Genomic DNA, 16,252 nt, shown 5'->3' with positions numbered 1-16,252 from the left:
GATCTAAACGTGCTCTCGACTTCGAACGGGCTCTGCGTACTCGAGCGGAGACTCCGAGGCCTCAGTCCACTGCGTATTGGTGCCGCCTTCGGGATCAGAACGGCTTCTCTTCTTTCTGTATCCCCGTCTCCGAGGAATGAGACGCTCTAGCCAAGCAGGTCTCGCGAATCGGCAGGGGCAGTGTTCGGAGCACGAAATGGCCACAGCCACGGCAACGAACAGGATGACAATAGGGACAAGGACTAGAGAGATAAGCAATGCCGAGCTTTTAAAATCCAAAGAGAAAGTGTTGGTCATTTTGTATAGATGTAGCAATGCATGGCCAGAGGAATGAATCGACTCTCTGAAGTCGCTTATGAGGTTGGGGAGACGGCTGGCCGTGGCAGAGACGAGGCAGGAACGATGCACCTGGATAATGGTATTCGCTGGGTATATTTCCAAGGCAAGCGCTATGATCACTCTTTATGCACGTCGGCCACCGTCATCATCATCTCCTTCACCGAGCTCAAGGTTGCGTCGTCTAGACGTGAAAACCGAATCTGTTTCTTTGGTCAGTTACCAGGTATGACCAGACGACGGAGTTGAAGACGCGTACCACTTCATCACCACCACCACCACGAGCAGCGCTTCCAAAAAGCATCGGATCGGAATGACTTGCTTGAATTTCATCCCGAGCCCGGCGAGCCCAGATTCCATCCCAATGCCAATCCCCCGGGAGCCGTGCCTGCGGACTTCCTCGTTTCAAATCGCTTGGGCCAAGCGCACCCCGACGATGTGCTTTCCATGCATGCCATGCTCCAGGATTTCCTGCGGCCTCTACCGGCAAGGAATCCAAAACTTCTTCGTCATCAAATGTTGAGCGAATGTACTCCAACAACTCCGCGACAGGTACAACCGTTCGTTGCTCTCTAAATTGCTCAGCTGAAGGTACTTGGGAAACTCGAGGCTTTTCATCGCCCGCAGTACCCTGCTCCTCTTGACTTGGGCCGGTGGCCGATCCATTTAAAGCCACATTTCCTTCTGCCCCAGAACCGCCAGATACAGTTCTCGCACCTGGGACCGTGCCAACAGTATTCCCGCTCACATTTCGAGAGGACCTGCCCGAGCCTAGGCCACTCCGTTTTGATCTGCCAAACCAATGTGGGAAGCCATGGCGCAGACTGAACCCTCCGGGTGGCAGTCGCTCCTCATCGGTCGCGCTGACTGGATCGTCACTTGCTGAGCTGGTACTAAACGTGTATGTGGTGAGAGGAACAATCAATGGGTGGAAGACATCTGTTGCAAAGGTGACTAGTGGTGGAAGATCAGGGTAGATGTGTGGGAAGCGGATTTGGAAACGAAGGACGGCGGAGGCGTAGGGACCTGAAAGGAGGTAGACAGAGGGTCAGTCGAAAAGCCAGAGGACTTCCTTGAATTAACACTCACCGGAACGGACAAAGATGACTCCATTCCACAGGGTCGGGTCTCCGGGCGCGAGGCTCACATAAACTCCAAGAGGTGCGGCTTGTCGCAAGCTTGCGCTGTACGGGGGAGCATCAGTCTGTGTCGCCTCCTGAATAGGTGGAGTTAGGGAGAGTGCTCACAATTCAAGATGAAGTTGCTGCTTCCGGATAGAGGGAATGCAAGGTAATCTGGTTGTCGACATGATTGATCCCAGCAGAGTTGACCAGCAGGTTTGCAATTGGAGGTTGTTCTTGGGAAACGCGGTCTCTCAACAAAACACGGTGACGCCGCCTCCTTATCGCCTGAGCTTATCGCCGATCTATGCAACCATCAACAACACCGAGCGATGATGAATCGTTATTCCACTTGATTGAAGAGCGCTAAAAACAAGCCATGACTTGCTATCGTGGGCTGCAATGGCCAGCTCTGTAAGCGAACTGAAGTGCGCGGTTGTAGGATGACAGGGTCTGGCGTCCCCGCTTCTTCTCCGCAGACCATCCCTTCCACCTGGATTTCTATCATCTATCCTCACGAGTAACTCAACATGAAGACGATTGGAATCTGCATTCCGACAATCGAGGGAGGTGTGGTGTGTCACCAGGAGATTGGTCGTGAAGCCATGAGGCGAGGCATTGCCTATCCGCCCATCGTCACCCATACCCCGCTATTCGAGGGAATCGACCAAGCTGTCAAGACCGGTGATTTCGACTCGTTAGTGGCAGTTCTCAGTGAATCAATCAATCGAACAGCCCAAGCGGGTGCAGAGTTTGCTATTATTCCCTCGAACACTCCGCATATAGTACTCGATGAAACGGCAAAGCACTCAACGATTCCTGTCCTCAGTATCCTGGAGGTCACCGCTGGTTATTGCGAGAAGCATGGCTATAAGCGCGTTGGGATACTGGGGACAATACCAACTGTCAGAAATGGTCTATATGATGCTTCATTGGCGAAAAGGGGCATTGCATCGGTCTATACATCCGAGTCGGAACAGGACCGCGTCCACGATATCATTCAGACAGAATTGATTCGTGGTATCTTCCGAAATGAGACGCGTAATGAGCTCGTGGGAATCGCACAACAGCTGGCGCCGAAATGCGACGCTATCATTCTCGGATGTACGGAGCTACCTCTCATCCTTGACGAGGAGAACTGTGGGATCAAAGTCGTGGATACTACGAGGAACCTGGCGCATGCCGCGTTGGATTTTGCAGTCAGGGAATAGGGTCTCGCCAGCAGTCCTTGATTTGTAAATAATGCAGGAAGATGAATAAACCGCGTTTATGTTCGAACGTGAGAATCATAACGTGTCATTATATCTAGTCTATCTAACGTCTCTCTATCGGCAGCGCCAATCTATCAAGTTCTAAACCAGGCCTCAATAATCCCAGATGCATCATACCCTCACCTACACCTTCATAAACACCCCCTGCAACACCTTCAATCCACCAACTGGCAAGGTTTGCCACCGCAGTCCCAACTCTGCCTTCATTGAGCTTGCAAACCGCCGAGCCAAAGTTCGCACTACTTCTGCCCAATCCATCCGCCGCGTCCATTGTAGTTGTGACAACCCGTTCCGTAATTCGATGTGAACGCTCATATTCATAAACATGGCGGAGGAAGAGCCGGAGATACGGCAATAGGAATCGAATAATCAGGAATACCTGCACGATCCCCGAGGCGAGCAGCCGGTGGAGGTATGACCTTGGAGGCTGGATAGCTCTGGAACTTGTGGGTCCCTCTAGATGAGCTATTTGTGGCTGTGGAGAAGATGCTACGGCGTCTATCACTTGCTCGGGTAAGCGATGCTGGAGCATTGTTGTCTCGTCTGGTGTGAGATCCGAAGGTAGTGCATCGAGCAGATACATCACGGCACTGATATAGAGAGATCGAGCGAGACGACCGTCTGCTTGTGGTTGCTGTGCTTCGTATCCGGCATTTCGAAGGAGATTAAATGCTATAAGAGATAAGAAGCATTAGCCATTCGCCACTTTTGCAAGTCTTTCAACCTCTGGGGTGACATTCTCACCAGGTACAACCCGATTCCATCGCAGACCTGATTCGGTCTCATATTTCGTGGGAGAATCCACCTCTTCCACAGGGGGACTATTCGATTCCCTCGACCCCGAGTCAAAAGACCTCAGATCATCGCTCGCCGTCGAAGGCCGCTGCACTTCCATAACCGCTCGCTCCAACAGCTGGCCGTTAAAAGGCAGATACGGCTCGGATGAGGTGGTCAGCTCACTTCGCAAGGCCCCGCTCGGCTTGTTATCGGTTACAGCCCTATGGGATGAGTAGAGTCGGGATAGCCGACGCCGAATCAAAGCCGGGATGGGAAGAATCGGGATACGTGAGTACTCCATCAGCTGGTGTGTGAGGTGTGTAGAGGGAGATTGAGAGGGAAATCGGGCTCGTTGAAGGTGTCAAGTGGAGGGGCAAGATGTATAATATGCAGCCGCAGCTGCGAGAGCGTTGAAAATGATTTGACAGATAACGGGCATGCTGGGGGCAATAATTTCTTGCATGGCGCATGGCGCAGAATTGCGTTTCACATGTCAGCGTTGCGTCGTCTGATATGCCGATAAGAGTGGGGTCGGGATCTAGCGGGATTAACCACTCGTAGTATTAGGGGTCCTGTTCAAGAATAGATTGTAGAGAGGCTGTTGTACATTTAATATATTGATTTTACCATGTTTGTGGTTTTAAACGTATAATTTCGTGTTCGGGTGTTATGGCAAAGGCGGATGTCATTGATGGCGAAATTGCGTATACTCATAAAGCTAGTCAGGTACAGATGATACTATAATTATAAATACTAGGATTTCTGGCAATCTTTACCACTATCCTCGCCTGATCACCGCTGCTCCTTGCTCGAAATGCTTCAAAAATCGACCTGCAATTACCCTGCCTTCTCGTTCTCCTACAACAATCGGCCATAGTACGCGAGCAGCGCCATCCTCGAAGCCGATAGGACATCCCTCGGCTCTCTGATACTCTGGAGCCGCACTCATATACCCTGGATCCACTGAATTCATAGCCACGCGGCGATGACTCCACGCCGGCATCGCTTCTGTCTCGGTAATCATATTGATAGCCGCCTTGGACATGTTCGTGTGGACGTGATGGCCCGCTTTGCTGCGGGACTTCGGCGTATCCTCGAGAATACCTTCTCGAGAAGAGACATTCACGATGTATCCCAGTGGCTTGGTGACTGATGTGGTGTCATCAGTTCCCATGCAAGGAAGAAGCTCGCGGCACAGAATCAGTGGGACAAATGCGTTCACGGAATGTGCGGTGATGAGATCTTCGTACGGGATCTCTTGGAGAGACTGCACCCATGATGACTTGTTAGGGTCTTGATCGCCGGTTGTACGGAGGCCTTTATGAGTAATGGCACTCTCTTCCTTCTTATCTCCATTGTCGATTTGCAGTTTCTCGGCTCTGCTCTCGATGCGTGGAATCCAAGACTCTTCCGCGCCGCCCCTGATCCTGGGCTGATAGGCATGGCCAGCACAGTCCACTAGGAGTTTCTTGGTTGGTGCGAGCTCCCTCAACTGGTGCTCACGAGATATAGCCATCATTTCTGATTTCACTGCATCCGTCAAGGTCTGCGCCGCATTGTTAATCAGGATATCGAGGTTTTTCCGTTGCGTCGACCCGGTTTCTCCATTCCAGGACCTCAACAGCTCTGACACCACATGAACCAGCCGGAAAGCATCCTGCGCGGTTCGGAAATCAGCGCCGACAACCTTTAGTCTGGACTCCCACTGCGTGAAATCGGCTTCTTTGGAATATCGATCCGCTGCATCAGCAGGATAACGAGAAGACACGATCACATTTGCACCACAGCGGAGCAACCTCAGAGCTGTATAGTATCCAAGATTGATTCTTCCACCGGTGACAAGGGCAATTTTTCCGGTGAGATTCAACTTCTGAGGTTGTGACAGTTGTGAAGAACTGAGATTGAAGGCCCCGCATGGGCGGCACAGTGAGGGGTACAGGTCATGGACGTTGAGGATGGTGCACGTCTGGCGACACATGTAGCATCGCCGGGCTTTCGCCTTTTGCTCTTCACTTTTAGGTCTGCGTGCTTGTTTGGCGTATTCAATGCGGGTATTGCTGTCCATTGAGATCTGTGCTCGGATGGCCGCAACGACTTCCGTCAATGGACTCGAGAGCGTGATTTGCGATGCCGACTCATTTGCTTGAAGATAATCCAGGACTTTGAGCGCTGCCTCAAATTCTTCATTCTTGGGAATATGTGCAGTCCCATCGACCAAGGCGTCCTTATCGGTGTCACCTTCGATACGGTCTAGTTGACCAATATAAGCCTTGATTCCTTCTATGATGCTCTCGCATCGTTTAGATCGAAGTGCCTTCGGCACGTCGACGTGAGGTGTGAGATGCCAGGCAATTGCTTCAAAGAGAGAAGACTGTGCACCTGGCAGACGACAGGCGAGAGTGCTAGGGATCTTTTTTTGGCGGCATAGCTCTTGATCTTGCCTCAGACGAGCAGCGATCGCTTTTGCCTCGTTTGCGCTGGGATTGTCAACTTGATCCAAGTACTCCTTGATCCCTTCGATAATGTTTTTGCATCGGCCCACTCGAAGCTCTTTAGAAACCTCTTTTTGGGTTAAGAGATGCCATGATACTTCATTTAAGAGCTCTGGTGGTGCTTTGGATAGCTGCAGGGCAAGGCTGCTCGGTCGCTGATTATCATGACACAGTTGCTGGTCTTGTTTTAGACGAGATGCAATCTTTTCGGCGCTCCCCAAGTCCGAGGACAAGGATAAAGGATGCGGATGATATTTCATGCTCGTTTTTGTTAATCTTCTTGGATTTTAAGAGATCAATTCTTTGACATGTCTTACATGGGCTCCCCGCCCACTTTTATTTGCGGCTCTGTACTCGGTTAGCCTCTTGTTGTGCATGGAACCTTCTACCAAATTCACCCAGTCTAAGTCGAGTGAGTCAACAGTCAATCCGAGGTTCCACTCTGACTTCTACTTTCTATTAAATTAGTCTAATTCTTTTCGGTGCTTAGTGCAAGACATCATCTTATTATTGTCTTTTGTTCGGAGTCGACAGAGCGTGGAGTACTCCCTAAACACCGCCAAAATGGCCGACCCACGATTCGAGGAGATCGTTCAAAGCATGTCGCTGATGCCCACAGAAATGGCCCACGCGATTATCGATGATCTTCGAGTTCTGGATGTGCTCAAGTTGCTGGTATATGACGATCCCATGGTCACTGCTGCGATTTCTTCGCACCCAAGCTGCCAAGCCTTGTTCGGCGTGGCCCCCAACACGTTCTGCGAAAGAAAAGAACTGATCCAAAATTACTGGAACCTGGCCGGTAGGATTGGAATCAATTTCAACACATGCTGGTACAGATCAGTTATTGCGCTCAATGTCAGTTATATCAAATCGGAACCTTTCGACTCGATCACCAACGACCTTCACGCTCGCCTGTTCACGTATACCAAGAGCCAAGCCGACGTGATAGATCTGAATCGTTACGTCGTTGGCTCCAAGCGTATTTCGCACATTATATCTACTGCGTCTTTCGAGCAGCTCGAGGAATATTGTACAACCGTGCATGAGGCTAAAGTTCGCTTTTTCCAACAAGCCTCGGGCCAGCTGCGCCGGGCGTGTACTTTATTGGAAGACAACCCCGATCTCTTGAAACGCACTCTGGACCCGGAACAAGAACGACGTCCTAATATCACACACCTGACCTCCAGGATGAACCTCATTGCCGACAAAATTGCTAAGAGCGATATGCAAAAATTGGTACACACCGAGCACTACCGCTACATCTTCTACCCGTTGACTCCGTTCGACTCCGCTTTGGCAGAGTTGCTTCGCATGATGGATGATTTTGATATCACCACCGGCAGTGTCTTATTGCTCAACAAAGACGGTTCCTCGACTCATGGACATCAGCATTCCCCGGAGATCTACCGACTGGTCCGTGTCGTGATTGATGGTATGGCCCATCATCACATATTCTGGCCCAAAGATCCAGACCGGTTTGGGCAAAACCAAGTCGAGAATGAGGAAGGCGATACCTTCCGAACAGGGAATACTCCTTGGTCAGAGCAACCCGACTTGATATTGGATGAGCCGGTGGAAGGACCGTTTTTCACACCCCACAAATCCGGTACAAATGCACAGTGGGTTCGGCCCTGGGAATATGCTGGGCGTGAGCCGTTTGACACCAAAGAGGAAGAATGGGTGACGTCTTTCGTTCAGCTATATCGATACCTAGAAAAATTGGGGGACAAGCCAAACACTGTGGAATGAATACGTGTCTGCACAGGGGGATAAAATATAGAAGCGGAGAGTCTGCTATAAACATTATCAGACACAAGAAGTAGCTCATTCTGGCACGTCCCTTATCAGCCACGTTACTTCTTTTCCAATGACTAATTCCTGGAATAGTATATATCTGCCCCTCTTTCCCTCGCGTTATAAATTGCTTGGAAGTTTTTACCAAACAATGGCGCATCTAGGTGCCATGAAAGGAGATCAATCTGCAGGCCGGGGTACACACCGAGTAGGTCTCAGGTGACGAGGACGATGAAACCGCATGCGGGTGGAAGAACTCCTCAATGTGGAATCTCGTTATATTTCTCAATCAAGTTGTCTAGATAGCTAGAGCCGGACTGCGGAGCTCATAATTGTGCACAGGGCCCCTCAAATTGACAAACTTTGCTTAATGAGCAACGGGTTACATCCTTTGCGGTGACATCCGCCTACCGACACAATTCATGTGGCGGTTACCATTTTGCATCACAAGGTCTCATGAAACAAGACTTGTGCAGAAACGCCACTTTTTTCTGTATACTTCCACCAAAGAGAAAATCGACTCCTCATTTATTTAGGCATGACGGCCCGCATGGCCCGCGCTTCGGCTCATGTGCGACCCTGGTAAATTAACACTGTGAGTTTGTTTTGGACCCTAGCTACGCCTCTTCAGACACGGTGGACCCGGCCTTATTTGGATGCGGATCCCAAGTCCGGGGTAATATAAGAAGAGGATCTTACTCCGCAATACGCTACAGCATGCCTAAAAACGCCAAGTACTGCTGCAGAAAAACAAAAGTCATGAATTTGATTATCTTTCTGGCCACTTTGATCTTAACTCTGAGTACTGGAGTAACAGGCCAGACTTCTTGTGCTTCTGCTTGGTATGTTTCTATCCTAAGGTTGCTATAGTATATGGCTATGTTAAGACTGACAATTCACAGGGGCCAATGTGGTGGAACTAATTATAATGGAACAACCTGCTGTGTTAGTGGAGCGACTTGCTCCGTTTTAAATGATTATTATTACCAATGTGTCCCAAGTACTCAGGTAAGTTTCTCGAGAGATACCTCTCACTCGACTATTTCTGGTTACTCATTCTAGAAGACATCAGGATCTGGCTCTACAGCCTCTACCGCTGATGTAGGCGTGACTTCAACTTCTATGTACACGACCAGTACTTCCATTCCCACAGGAACTGCCACGCAGCCGGCATATCCATCCGCAGATGCCAGCTCTTGTGGATCTTGGACACTCGTCGACAATGTTTGTTGTCCATATTACTGCTTATCCAATAATGAATCAGAGTCCTGCGTTAGTGGCTGCACTGGTGGCTGTGGATCTCCCGACTCCTCAATGTGCAAGTCTGGTACTATGTGTAAGGGCTCATTCTAATCGTTACAACTCCCTCATTCTGACTTATCTTGGGAACAGGGGGAGAGCAACTGACCGTTGGGTCCGATGAAGATTGGCACTATAGTGTGAGTATAGCCGATTCCTGTTCAATTTTAGAGCTCATGCTAATGAGCACGCTTACAGCGCTCAACACATTTCGGACTTACCAGCGGCGGAGCTTGCGGTTTTGGACTTTACGGCCTCTGCACAAAAGGTAGTGTCACCGCAAGCTGGACTGACCCGATGCTCGGTACAACGTGTGATGCGTTCTGTACTGCATATCCGCTTCTATGTCAGGATCCATCAAACGTCACCTTAAGAGGAAACTTTGCGGCACCAAATGGCGACTACTACACCCAGGTATTCATATACCGATACTATCTCAGTACCCCTTTACATACTTCATTAATCACTAATATATGCTTAGTTTTGGCCTTCATTGATTGCAGCTTCACCAGGCGATCCAGACAACTATCTTTCGTGCGGAGAATGCTTTGAACTCATCCGCACCAAGGCCGATGGAACCGACTACGCTGTAGGGGATGATGGCTACACCGACCCAATTTACTTAGAGGTGGTGGACAGCTGTCCCTGTGATGCCAATTCTAAGTGGTGCTGTATGTGTCTCTTCATCTTTGACAAACTCCACGAAAAGAAATCTTTACTTACGGATTATTTTAGGTGGTTCTGGTGCTGACCACTGCGGCGAGATTGACTTCAAATACGGCTGCCCCATTCCTGAGGATAGTCATCACATGGACTTGTCAGACATAGCGATGGGCCGCTTACAAGGTAATGGGAGTCTTACCGATGGGGTAATCCCTATTCGCTATCGACGCGTGCCATGTCCCAAGCCCGGGAACGCATACATCTGGTTGCGGGACGGTGGTGGAGCATATTACTTTGCTTTGAGTGTGGTTAATACAAACGGCGTTGGTTCTGTCACTTCGGTCGAGGTTAAGAGCGCAGATTCAAGTTCCTGGATTGCGCTTGATCACGATCCAAACTACACAAGCAGTCGGCCACAAGAGCGATATGGAGCTTGGGTTCTACCCCAGGGTGATGGACCATTCTCGTTTCCCATTGGTATCAGAGTCACATCGCCAGATGGTCAACAGATTGTGAACGAGGAGGCTATCACATCCTTCACTGCGCCATCTGGGTCGGTCGAGGGATTTTACTATATTGACCTGGGCGTGCAATTTACTTAGTATAGGAAGGAACTGGAGGCAACGCAAGCATAGTTGACGTGTCTACTTCGCTTGGGTCCATAGTGAATCTACCGGCCATATATAATTGGCCCTTCAATCATAATTAACGAGTACTGCGCCAATGAATATCGCTCTAGGTAATTCTCGATAGGCCAAGCTCATTAAGCCTAGAGTGGAAACCACCAAATAGGTTTGCACAATTTTGGATAGACTTTGCATTTGCACATGCCACATTTTGCCGCTATTACTATTTGCCAATCCCCATTGCTTTCTAAATTGCCTAATCAACTTGAAAACATTGAGATAGATGGCCTGACTCATTTTCTTTATTCAACAAAAAGCTAGAAGAGTCTGGAATTCAGCCTAATTGTCTACCATTTCTTACTCATCGAAGTTTCCACCCACCTGAATTAGGAAATTTACTCTAAGGAAATGGCTAGGTTAGGTTACGATTTCACTGTCTTCTCCACGGCACCTTGATAGGCTATTCGGACTTGGCTTCAAAGGGGCCGCGATAGGCTATTTCCGCTTCTTTTCCTACGTCATAGTAGACCGTTGAAGTCCAGCGAATACTCGAGATTCCTATTAATTATGCGTCAACAAATTTGGCAGGGCTGGCCACATAGTCCCATGGTTCAAAAATCAAACCCAGAAATATGTATGGTGTGTTGTTTCTTAATGCCTGGTTTACAAGGAAGCCAGCCCTGCGGGAAGATTTGGTGAGGCAAACGGGCAACACATCCTTCCACCCCAACGACCCAACAAATTCGACCACCTGGTAAAAAGATCACAACGTGTCATTCACACATGAGACCGAGGAAGTAATCGATTGCATCTTATAATCATCTTATAAACATGGCTTCATATTCGGATATTCTGTGCTTAGTTGCATTTATTCTTTTCCATGCCATTCTCATCGCTCTAGATTCCTCCGGTTTGCCGATCAATCCCTCCGGAAACCACTATACTGCCGAAAAGCGAGGCCACGATGGCAGAAGCTAAGCCAGCTGGTCAGAAAGTGCATATCAGCGAAAAGCCTATCACGCTAGGTAACTGGTATCAGCATGTCAATTGGATTAATACGACCCTTATCTTGATCGTCCCCGTTCTGGGCTGCCTTGCCGCTTTCTATACTCGTCTGCAGGTCCCAACAGCCATTTGGGCAATTGTTTACTACTTCTGGACTGGCTTGGGTATTACTGCGGGCTATCATCGGCTCTGGGCACATCGATCATACGAAGCGTAAGTATATACGCATCATGTTACGCAGAATGATGGATGCTGACTCGCAACCCACTATCACAGAAGCCTGCCGTTGAAGATATTCCTTGCCTGTGTCGGTGGCGGTGCTATACAAGGCTCCATCCGCTGGTGGAGCAGTAAACATCGGGCCCACCATCGATGGACCGATACGAACAAGGACCCTTACAGCGTCCACAAGGGCGTGTGGTACTCTCATTTCATGTGGATGGTCTTGAAGCAGAACCCCAAGGATAAAGGTCGCACCGATATCTCTGACCTGAACCAAGATCCCGTGGTTGTCTGGCAACACAAACACTATGTGTTTTTCATTCTTGCTTTTGGCATGCTTTTTCCAATGACGGTCGCTGGGCTAGGCTGGGGCGACTGGAAAGGCGGCCTGGTATACGCAGGAATTTTGAGATGGTTGTTCGTCCAGCAGGCGACCTTTTGTGTCAATTCTCTTGCTCATTGGCTTGGGGAACAGGTGAGAAAATTTCCATTTCCGAATATCATGGGCCATACTAACAAGGTACAGCCTTTCGATGACAGAAACTCGCCTCGCGACCACGTAGTTACTGCTCTGGTGACGCTGGGCGAGGGTTACCACAATTTCCACCACGAAGTAAGTATCCCGGTATACCTTACTCGAATTACTTGCCTGTTCCTTTTTCTAGTGCTGACTTTCGAAGTTCCCATCAGACTATCGCAACGCCATTGAATGGTGGCAATATGACCCGACCAAGTGGTCGATCTGGGTGTGGAAGCAACTCGGCCTGGCCTCTAACCTCAAGCAATTCCGAGCCAATGAGATCGAGAAGGGCCGTGTCCAGCAACTACAGAAAAAGGTTGACCAGAAGCGAGCCAAACTCGATTGGGGAATTCCCTTGGATCAACTGCCAGTCTTTACCTGGGATGATTTTGTGCAAGATGCTCAAAGCGGGAAGGCCCTCGTTGTCATTGCTGGTGTGATTCATGACGTCACGGACTTTATCAATGAGCATCCTGGCGGCAAGATGCTCATTAGTTCTGGCATTGGGAAGGATGCGACAGCACTTTTCAACGGTGGAGTGTATAATCACTCGAACGCGGCGCATAATCTTCTTTCTACTATGCGCGTTGGAGTTATTCGTGGTGGAGGTGAGGTTGAGATCTGGCGGCAAGGACATCCGGAGAAACTTGCGCCTGTCAGACCTGCTTGAATTTGATTCACTCGCAATGAGTGCTGAAGAGGCATGGAGTTTTTGATATTGAGTTCGATATCGTTGTGCCATCTCCACTCTACATTATTATCTGTATACAAAATTGATCAACGAAATTGATATTTTCAAAGGAAAAAATTAAGAGCATAAATGACCATAAAATTAATAGTATTATGCCCATTATAAAGGACTCCTCGTTGTAATAATCCTAAATGTCTGTCTGATACTGTTGAGAATGAAGGAACACAAATCGAAGGCATTGAGTGCGGCCTTATCCATAAGGTGTCTAAGATCCACCGTGCAGAATTTTGATGGGGCAAAGTGGCAGAAGGTGGGTCCCAGAAGCGGTCAACAGTATTGGCGGATGCCCATTGGCCAAGCAAAAATAACGGACGCAAAGTGATTGGCTGGCCCGCTCCCTAAACTATGGACTCTTTCTACAGCTCCATCAAAACCTAAAGGAAAAAATTTTCATTGTAAAGAATACAAAAAGTAAAGGATTAACTCCGATAGGGGGAATCGAACCCCCGGCTGCCGTGTGAGAGACGGCGATGTTAGCCACTACACCATATCGGATCTTGATGGAAGCAGGTTTCCAAAAGGACATCATGGAGGCGCGGCAAAAGAATTGGAGGGAAGTCGCGCTTGGTCTCGAAAGTCCAATGATATTAGGTCTACATACAGTGAGCAGAGCTGATTCAAAGACTCTGACATAGGAACTAGTTCAAAAAGACCACGAGGCGCTCACTAGTGTATGAAATTCTGTCCAAATTGCAACCAAATTCTGATTTCACCTAATCTGTGTAATAAATAAATATTCCAGGTTCCACCTTGGCTGTAGAGTTAATAGCATAGTCTCCATGGCTATTCACACTCGATCGAAATGAACACGTCGAAATCGCTGCAGAACTCTAGCTATCTTTCGATTACCATGAGTTAACGCTCCAGTTTCTGCCTTTGTTAGCTCCCGGTACAATTCCTCGGACGATTGCTCAGCCCAATGGAGATCGAACCATTCAAGGATGGTTTGAACATAATTCTCATAGCAAATAAGCTGGGGGGTTCGTGTCGCGGCAAATATCAAAGGAGTCTCTCCATTTTCGTCTCGAAGGCGGGGATCTGCACCCCTCTGGAGAAGGACGTCCAGCTGGTTGGCATGGTAATCGGAGATAGAGTTCCAGATACAGGTACGCTGGTGTTCACCTCGAGTATTTATGTCCACTCCACCTCTCAACAGAGTATCAAGTAGCATTTCAGAGGGGGAGTCTGAACTGTTAAGACGGGCGGCGTGGGCTATGCACCCCGGAAGTAGATCATCGTTATCGAGCCTGAAGCCTCGATTCAAGAAGAAACTAGCAACGGGGACGTCTTCTCGTCGAATCGAGTCGCGTATCGCGCCTTGTATATCATCATGGCTAGCGGCTCCAAAATCGAATCCATTTTGCAAAAGGGTTTCGAGCATCGGGACACCTCCACGGGTAGCAGATAACAACGTGGCCCCTCCTCTGTTCCCTTCAGATGAGACTGGTAATTCAAGTGGAAAACCTCGGCGGACCAACGCTTGAGCTAGTGCCGGGCGCCCTGACTCGAGCACATGTTGGTTCAAATGCTCACCCTCGTTCCAAATGCCAGTAGGGTTGGCCCCGTGGTCCAGTAAGAGCTCGAAGCATTCGTCATTTTCTAATGCGGAAAGCAATAGTTCGTCAAACCAGCTTGTTCTCCGAAACTGCTCCACATATCTATCAAGCAATATTTTGGCGACACGAGGATGTCCATTTTTCAAGGCAAGCACCAACGGCTTTTGAAAGTTCCCGTCGATACCGTACTGGAGTAGTAGCTTGACCACCGAGTCGTGTCCTGCCTCAGCAGCCCATTCTAGTGGTCCTTGAGACCCCACATGGTGAAAGAGGACCCCATCTATCCATTCATCATCTGGATAGCAATCTTCCTGTAGTAGCTCTTGGACAAGTCCATCTTTACCAAGAGCGGCGGCAATAGTCAGGAGCGTCACCTGATTTTCGTATCTCGTCCGAAGCAAATCGAGATCCATATTATCGGCAATAAGGCGTGTCATGGCCATCTTGTTTCCTCCAATTGTGCCCATTGCCGAGTAGATAGGGAGCTCTTCACCTGGAACGGGGTTCACGTTGGTGCCGTGTGCAAGCAAAACTCGAACAACTTCGATATGACCTTGCTCGGCCGCAATCGTAAGGGGCAGCCCCTCGCCCCGCATCCGCAGGTTTGGATTTGCCCCATGTTCAAGCAAGAGCGTTACAGCTCGTGCTTGACCCGAACTAGCAGCGGAGGCTAATGCTGTATAGCCACCGTTGCTTTGTTGATTCGGGCTCAAGCCCACCTCCTCCAATAGGTATCTTATCATTTCAAGATCTCCGCTGGACGCAGCAGACAAAAGTAGTGATTTGTTTCTTGGGGAATCAAAGCTGTCCATTCCATACGCAATTAAAATCCGTGCGACTGCTATGTGACCCTTCCTCCCAGCATAGAAAAGAAGTGTATCCCAGTAGCGCCGAAGGTCGGCGCGCGGGCCAGTTCCCCCCTCATCATGAAAGGAACTGATGCCATTCTTGATGAGAAGTTCAAGTATTCGATCCTGTCCGAGCGATATTGCTTTCCGCGGTAACATCGAGGTAGTTCGCTTGTCCACGTATGCCAGGATATTGGCCTTCAGGCATTGGGCGAATGCATCTTCATTGCCCTTTTCAACAATCCACTGCAATACTGCATCGCTGCAGTTAGGAAGTGTCTGTTGGTACAAATATGTGCTAACTAGCCCATGAAGGTGACGATTAGTCACGCCAAACGCCGTCAAATCCCAGCCATATTCCAGAAGTTGGATGATTTCAAAAAGAAGTTCGTTGGGAAGATCGAGGAGTTCCATAACTGAAATTACCATGAAAGTCTCGGTGGTGCTCTAGAAGTGCAGATTCAGAAGAAAACGATTGTAAGAAGCGAGGGAGCCTTGGGTGATCTTGATCTCTCCGATCATGCAGGGGGTTGGTTAGGCCCCCACATTAATGGTCGTACTGAAATGGGTGAGCTTAGCGAGGCTTAGCACTACCCAAGATAAGACAAAATCAGGAACGAAGATAAAGGGCATTCAAGATTCTGGGATTACTCGGTGCAAGAAGAATTGGGGGGCGGTCCCTGCCGCAGCTTGGTCCCTGAGTTTAGTGAAACGAGGCGAAGCTTCGTCCCAGGCGGCGAGCCGCCCCCGTGGCGCCGAGTGGGGGCACACCCCGAACCCGCCGCCATAATGCACTACATACCCAATACCTACCCCTATACTACTATACTACTACCTGCGCTGAACGGAAATAAATTCTCATTTTAGCTTCTGTAGAAGGGTCAGATGGGTCCATTTCTCGCCCTCTTTGCTCGAAGATAGTCATATTCCAAAAAAAAATATCCAATCAACTTTATTATCATGCTCAT

General features: G+C 49.1%; 9 protein-coding genes across 9 annotated transcripts; 4 read left to right on the top strand and 5 right to left on the bottom strand.

The window, feature by feature from the left end:
* Window positions 1-3: 3 nt before the first annotated feature.
* On the bottom strand, window positions 4-297 carry N7496_011649 (uncharacterized protein; the record flags this gene model as incomplete). The annotated part of the gene is made up of 1 exon (XM_056704562.1): window positions 4-297. The coding sequence occupies one exon, from the start codon at window positions 295-297 to the stop codon at window positions 4-6; it is 294 nt and encodes a 97-aa protein (XP_056550522.1).
* A 158-nt stretch (window positions 298-455) lies between these two features.
* Window positions 456-1,645, bottom strand: N7496_011648 (putative ubiquitin-conjugating enzyme; the record flags this gene model as incomplete). The annotated part of the gene is made up of 4 exons (XM_056704561.1): window positions 456-539; window positions 596-1,362; window positions 1,426-1,520; window positions 1,584-1,645. The coding sequence occupies 4 exons, from the start codon at window positions 1,643-1,645 to the stop codon at window positions 456-458; spliced, it is 1,008 nt and encodes a 335-aa protein (XP_056550521.1).
* A 342-nt stretch (window positions 1,646-1,987) lies between these two features.
* N7496_011647 (aspartate/glutamate racemase family protein) lies at window positions 1,988-2,668 on the top strand (the record flags this gene model as incomplete). Its single annotated transcript, XM_056704560.1, has 1 exon — window positions 1,988-2,668. One exon carries the CDS (start codon window positions 1,988-1,990, stop codon window positions 2,666-2,668), a length of 681 nt encoding a protein of 226 aa, XP_056550520.1.
* Window positions 2,669-2,771: 103 nt separating this feature from the next.
* N7496_011646 (uncharacterized protein) lies at window positions 2,772-3,806 on the bottom strand (the record flags this gene model as incomplete). Its single annotated transcript, XM_056704559.1, has 2 exons — window positions 2,772-3,400; window positions 3,473-3,806. The coding sequence occupies 2 exons, from the start codon at window positions 3,804-3,806 to the stop codon at window positions 2,772-2,774; spliced, it is 963 nt and encodes a 320-aa protein (XP_056550519.1).
* A 477-nt stretch (window positions 3,807-4,283) lies between these two features.
* N7496_011645 (uncharacterized protein) lies at window positions 4,284-6,257 on the bottom strand (the record flags this gene model as incomplete). Its single annotated transcript, XM_056704558.1, has 1 exon — window positions 4,284-6,257. The coding sequence occupies one exon, from the start codon at window positions 6,255-6,257 to the stop codon at window positions 4,284-4,286; it is 1,974 nt and encodes a 657-aa protein (XP_056550518.1).
* A 304-nt stretch (window positions 6,258-6,561) lies between these two features.
* N7496_011644 (uncharacterized protein) lies at window positions 6,562-7,749 on the top strand (the record flags this gene model as incomplete). The annotated part of the gene is made up of 1 exon (XM_056704557.1): window positions 6,562-7,749. The coding sequence occupies one exon, from the start codon at window positions 6,562-6,564 to the stop codon at window positions 7,747-7,749; it is 1,188 nt and encodes a 395-aa protein (XP_056550517.1).
* An 804-nt stretch (window positions 7,750-8,553) lies between these two features.
* On the top strand, window positions 8,554-10,358 carry swo1 (putative swollenin; the record flags this gene model as incomplete). The annotated part of the gene is made up of 7 exons (XM_056704556.1): window positions 8,554-8,636; window positions 8,697-8,802; window positions 8,857-9,130; window positions 9,187-9,233; window positions 9,292-9,507; window positions 9,575-9,764; window positions 9,829-10,358. The coding sequence occupies 7 exons, from the start codon at window positions 8,554-8,556 to the stop codon at window positions 10,356-10,358; spliced, it is 1,446 nt and encodes a 481-aa protein (XP_056550516.1).
* Window positions 10,359-11,346: 988 nt separating this feature from the next.
* On the top strand, window positions 11,347-12,799 carry N7496_011642 (acyl-CoA desaturase; the record flags this gene model as incomplete). The annotated part of the gene is made up of 4 exons (XM_056704555.1): window positions 11,347-11,600; window positions 11,664-12,084; window positions 12,136-12,222; window positions 12,290-12,799. 4 exons carry the CDS (start codon window positions 11,347-11,349, stop codon window positions 12,797-12,799), a joined length of 1,272 nt encoding a protein of 423 aa, XP_056550515.1.
* Window positions 12,800-13,667: 868 nt separating this feature from the next.
* On the bottom strand, window positions 13,668-15,698 carry N7496_011641 (ankyrin repeat domain-containing protein; the record flags this gene model as incomplete). Its single annotated transcript, XM_056704554.1, has 1 exon — window positions 13,668-15,698. One exon carries the CDS (start codon window positions 15,696-15,698, stop codon window positions 13,668-13,670), a length of 2,031 nt encoding a protein of 676 aa, XP_056550514.1.
* Between the last annotated feature and the right edge of the window lie 554 nt (window positions 15,699-16,252).

The sequence above is a fragment of the Penicillium cataractarum genome (assembly GCF_028827025.1).
Source record: "Penicillium cataractarum strain IBT 29864 chromosome Unknown utg000009l, whole genome shotgun sequence".
NCBI lineage: Eukaryota > Fungi > Ascomycota > Eurotiomycetes > Eurotiales > Aspergillaceae > Penicillium > Penicillium cataractarum.
The sequence above is the reverse complement of the archived record's forward strand: the minus strand, read 5'-3'. Positions and strand labels throughout refer to the sequence as shown.